The sequence below is a fragment of the Salvia splendens genome, chromosome 6 (assembly GCF_004379255.2).
Source record: "Salvia splendens isolate huo1 chromosome 6, SspV2, whole genome shotgun sequence".
NCBI classification, from domain to species: Eukaryota; Viridiplantae; Streptophyta; class Magnoliopsida; order Lamiales; family Lamiaceae; genus Salvia; species Salvia splendens.
In genome coordinates this window covers 27,828,122-27,833,237 of record NC_056037.1, presented here as the reverse complement: position 1 = coordinate 27,833,237, position 5,116 = coordinate 27,828,122, and the positions used below count along the sequence as shown (strand labels likewise).

The window sequence follows — 5,116 nt, the reverse complement described above, 5'->3', positions numbered from 1 at the left end:
GCGGCGGCTTCCTCCCGGTTACGATGGATGTACGTACGGGAGCGTCTTTTGGGCGGCGCGGCTTCTTCCGCCTCCCGTCGTCGATCTTCTTCAAGTGATTGTTCCAATATTTGACGCATTTGTTCATAAGGATCCATTAGTTTGATTAAATTTGGGAGAAGGAAAATATAGTTGATTTGAGATGAAAATTGGGGTGGAAATAAAGAGGAATAGATGTGTGTTTGTGATTGAAATGAGTATGAAATAGGAGTATTTATAGAGTAAATAAATAAAATAAAAATTAAAAAAAATAAAAAACGGATATAAAAAAAACGGTCTCATTACCGTTGCAATTTTTTTTTTTTTTTATTAAATTCGAATTAAAAAAAAATGAATTATTGCGTCACCGGACGAAGCCCACTCGCGGGGCAGCGAGTGGGCTTCACGCGTCTAATGGGAGGCCGCCACGTTCATAGGAATGGCGACGGCACGGCATAGGAATGGCGACGGCACGGAACGGCGACGGAACGCACCCCGCAACGCGTGCCGCCGCGGAACCGTTCCGCCGGAACGGCATAGGAACCGCAATGGCACAGCGTTGCGGGTGCCCTCACCAACATCAAAAAAAAAATAACAGTAAAAAAAAAATGCACGAATACCCAAAATAAGGAAGAAGAAATACCACTACATTTTCAACACCTTTCTACTTTCACGTGACATTTTTTGACCCACTTTGGCTTGTCTCCGCCAGCTGCTCCCCATTTCCATTTCCCACCACCCCTTTTCCGCCCAATGCCTCCTCCTCCTCCTCCCCCAAAAATTAACCTCATCCCCCTTTTAAACCCTCCTTCACTCAAAACTCAAAACACAATGCTTCTCTCCACTCTCTTCCTCTTCCTCCTCACCTCCGCCGCCGCCGCCGCTTCCCTCCCCTCCGACGCCGCCTCCCTCCTCGCCTTCAAGTCCTATGCCGACCTCGACAGCAAGCTCTTCTACACCTCCAACGAGCGCTTCGACTTCTGCCACTGGCGCGGCGTCAAGTGCGCCCAGGGCCGCGTCGTGCGCTACGCCGTCGACGGCCTTGCCCTCCGCGGCACCGTCTCCGCCTCCTCCCTCTCCGCCCTCGACCAGCTCCGCGTCCTCAGCCTCCGCAACAACTCCCTCTCCGGCCCAATCCCCGACCTCTCCCCCCTCCTAAACCTCAAAACCCTATTTCTCGACCACAACCGCTTCTCCGGCGAGTTTCCGATCTCGATCCTCTTCCTCCACCGCCTCCTCATCCTCGATTTGTCTCACAACGATTTCGCCGGCTCGATTCCGGAAAACCTAACCGTTTTAGACCGGCTCGGGTACCTCCGCCTCGACTCCAACCGATTCTCCGGCGAGATTCCTCCGCTGAACCAGTCGACGCTGGAGATCTTCAACGTCTCCGGCAACAACCTCACCGGTCCGATTCCGGTCACGCCGACGCTGAAAAAGTTTAGGATCTCCTCATTCGCGCACAATCGAGATCTATGCGGCGAAATCATCAATAAACCCTGCCGCGGCTATCCTTTCTTCAATTCCCCCTCCGACGCCGCGCCGCCGTCCTCGCCGCTCTTGCAAAACGCCCAATCGCAGCCAGGAATCACCGACATTTCCCCTCCCGCCGAGAAAAAGCACCACAAAATCGTTGGCCTAATCCTAGGGCTAGTCACCGGCGCTCTCCTACTCCTCGCCGCTGTTCTCAGCCTCGTCGCGCTAATCCGAAAAAGGAGAGAGGAAAAGGAAGAGCGAGGATCGAAAATTGAAAGCAATCTCGACGAAGAAGAATCCGGCAAACCTACCTCATTAATCTCGCTGCAGCAGCCTGAATCCGCGAATTTCGAAGCCTCGGAATCGAAAAAGGGGAAACAGCCTCCGAGGATGATGAAAAGCGGCAGCCTCACATTCTGCTCGGGCGAGGAGGAGCTGTACACGCTGGAGCAGCTGATGCGAGCGTCGGCGGAGCTGCTGGGGAGGGGCACCATTGGCACGACGTATAAAGCGGTGATGGCGAATCAGATCGTCGTGTCGGTGAAGAGGTTGGATGCGTGCAAAACCGCGGTAACAAGCGGGGAAGCGTTCGAGCAGCATTTGGAGTGTGTTGGTGTGCTTAGGCATCCAAATCTGGTTCCGCTCAGAGCTTATTTTCAGGCTAAGCAGGAGAGATTGATCATATTTGACTATCATCCCAATGGGAGCCTCTTCAATCTCATTCATGGTACGCTTTTAATTCTTGGATTTTTAATTTGGGTTCTGCTAATACTACTATATAATAAATGCCGCCGACATTTTGTTTACTTTATGTGTTAACTCTTAAATTATTGCCCCATGATTGGCTTTGGATTGGGATTGCACTCTTAAGTAGAAACAGTCTATCTAATGTCTCGTTACCACGGTAGGGGAGTCATTTCATTTGGGCATGGAGATTGAGAAAGCGATTACAACGTATTAAATAAATACTCCCTCCGTCCCAAGGATATTGACCCCTTCCTTAGGCGGCATGAGAATTTATGCAATTTTATTTTGTGTGTGAAGTGGAGAGAGTAAAGTAGAGAGAAGGGTATTTCCATTTTTAATAATTGGTCATCTTGGTTGGGACAAACCAAAAAGGAAAGTGATGGAACGGAGGAAGTATAATTTAGATCATAACCATACACCAAAACTCATTTTTAGTGTTGAAAACTTCTCCAACCATACACCAAACCAAAATCCATTTCTTGGTTTTCTATGTAAATATTTTGTGAAATATATATACTCCTTCCGTCCCATAGAAATAGACTAATTGGGAATGACACGAGTTTATTGATAAAATAAGAGAGGAGAAAAGTAGTTGAAATAATGTAGTGGATAGTGAGACCCATAAATAATAACGTAAAAACAAAGTAAAAGAGTTGTCATAAATGAATATGAACTATACATGGGACGGACGGAAAAGGAAATTCGGTCTATTTCTATGGGATGGAGGGAGTATTAAAAAATGGTGTAAAATTTGAATATGGATAATGATTGTAGTAAAGTTACATGTGGTATATACTCAAAATTTGAGTTTGATATAAATGGTTTGAATATGTTGAGTTTGATTTAAATGGTTGGTAATAGCCTTATACACTAGAAATAAGGAGGTAATGATTGACATGGAAATCAAATTTTAATTATTGCTTTACTACTCTTCCTCTCATCATCATATTGTTTATTCATTTGTTTTGCTTTTTTCACAATGATATGCATATACGTGCAGTTTTGTTCTTGACTGAAGTTACTTTTGAAGCTAGTGATGACCAAAATCCTTATAAAGTTGTTTATGTAATGCCTCATCAAAACTCTGTAACTTTCAGGTTCAAGATCAACGATGGCGAAGCCTCTTCACTGGACGTCATGCCTGAAAATCGCTGAAGACGTGGCTCAGGGCCTCGCCTACATCCATCAAGCATCGAAATTCGTCCACGGGAACCTCAAATCCTCAAACGTCCTTCTGGGGTCCGACTTCGAGGCCTGTGTCACCGACTACTGCCTGGTCATGCTCGCAGACACCTCGGCGGAAGATGATCCCGACTTCGCCGGATACAGAGCTCCTGAGATCCGGAAGTCCGCACGCAGAGCCACTGCCAAATCCGACGTCTATGCCTTCGGCATCCTGCTGGTGGAGCTCCTCTCGGGCAAGCCCCCGTCCCAGCACCCCTTGCTCGCACCCCCTGATCTGGCCGACTGGGTGCGTGCAATGAGGGACGACGACAGGGAGGATGACATGCGGCTGCTGATGCTGGTCGAGGTGGCCAGCATCTGCAGCCTGACGTCGCCCGAGCAACGGCCAACGATGTGGCAGGTGCTGAAGATGATCACGAACATAAAGGAGATCATGGATGATAGCTCGAGAGATTTGGATCATGGCTACTTGTGACTTTTTAGAAATGGAGTTTTGGCTGCAGATCAAGAATCGGGATGAGATGAACTGCAACGAGTGTCCGACCCGGCTGTATACGGGTCCGGGTCGGGGTATGGATTTTGGAGTCACAATCTGTTTATAATGGGCCGGAAATATGTGATGTGATGCTTTGGAAGATTGAAGTAAGCATAGGTTCCGACGAGATTGATTTGCGAAGAACCCAACTTTTGGAAATTGTGGCTATCCAAGATTATTAGCTTTAGCATTTGTCAATGGGTTAAATTTAGTGTGACATAACTTTGGCTATTTTATTGCTTCCCTCCAAATGGTGAAGTTTTATGTAATAGGAGTATGCTGTTGTATTCAATCCAATCTATGCATTAATATAGGTGGTCTATTGTTAAAGAAAATTGGGTAGTTTTATATTCCATCGGTATCTTTATACTTTCACCGTTGCCAAAAAAAATTGACATAGATAAGAAATAGTAAGAAAGAGAGAAAAAAAATTTAGTGGATTATAGGGTTCATTTTATAAATGATGTGTAGAATTATAATTTGTTGAAAAACTTCCATATTTAGACTTTGTCTAATTTTGAAGAATGGCTCAAAATGGTAAAATTAGTTTATTTTTTGGGGATAGGGATAATATATCCCAACTAAGATGAGAGCAGAGGCATGTGACTGTCGCAATTGAGAATGAGAAGAGAGAGAGGTGACAAGTAGCAAGCATGTCGATGGCTTCAGTATTTTAAAAATAAATAATATAGAAAAGAGTAAATGTGTTGATTCTTAAATATGTAAATTAATCAATTATAGTTATAAAACAAAAAAAAATAATATCAATCACTTATAAATGAGACAAATACAGTGATGGAAGGATATTGAAGCCTGGGGCATTGGCTACCAGCATTGCTTGATATACATATGAGTTTATTCTTGCAAAAAGGTTGAGACCCAACCCCCAAGACCTCCAACATCTTATCCCATAGTATTGTGAATCTATGAGTTTATAAATATATATGTATGTTGGCGAAGTTGGTTTGAGCGCCAGTTAGAGCATCCACAATGAGGCGGAGGATAGCCCGCCCGATACATCCTTTGCCCTATCCTCCACCATTGAAGGTGGGCAGAGGATGCTCCTCCTATCCTTCGCGCCCTATGCATCCTCAGCTGACGATGAACCATTTTTTGCATCCTCCGCCCCATAGCGGGGGTGTAAGGAGGATAGGT

General features: G+C 45.5%; 1 protein-coding gene across 1 annotated transcript; it reads left to right on the top strand.

The window, feature by feature from the left end:
* Positions 1-697: 697 nt before the first annotated feature.
* Positions 698-4,296, top strand: LOC121809645 (probable inactive receptor kinase At5g67200). Its single transcript, XM_042210387.1, has 2 exons — positions 698-2,221; positions 3,339-4,296. Exons 1-2 carry the CDS (start codon positions 772-774, stop codon positions 3,899-3,901), a joined length of 2,013 nt encoding a protein of 670 aa, XP_042066321.1. The 5' UTR covers positions 698-771; the 3' UTR covers positions 3,902-4,296.
* The last annotated feature ends 820 nt before the right edge of the window (positions 4,297-5,116 follow it).

What these genes read in the sequence shown, in the direction of transcription:
- LOC121809645 (XM_042210387.1), top strand. Translation starts at nt 772, where the DNA reads ATGCCTCCTCCTCCTCCTCCCCCAAAAATTAACCTCATCCCCCTTTTA. An exon ending in CCTCTTCAATCTCATTCATG is followed by an intron (nt 2,222 to 3,338) that starts GTACGCTTTTAA and finishes TGTAACTTTCAG; the next exon opens with GTTCAAGATCAACGATGGCG.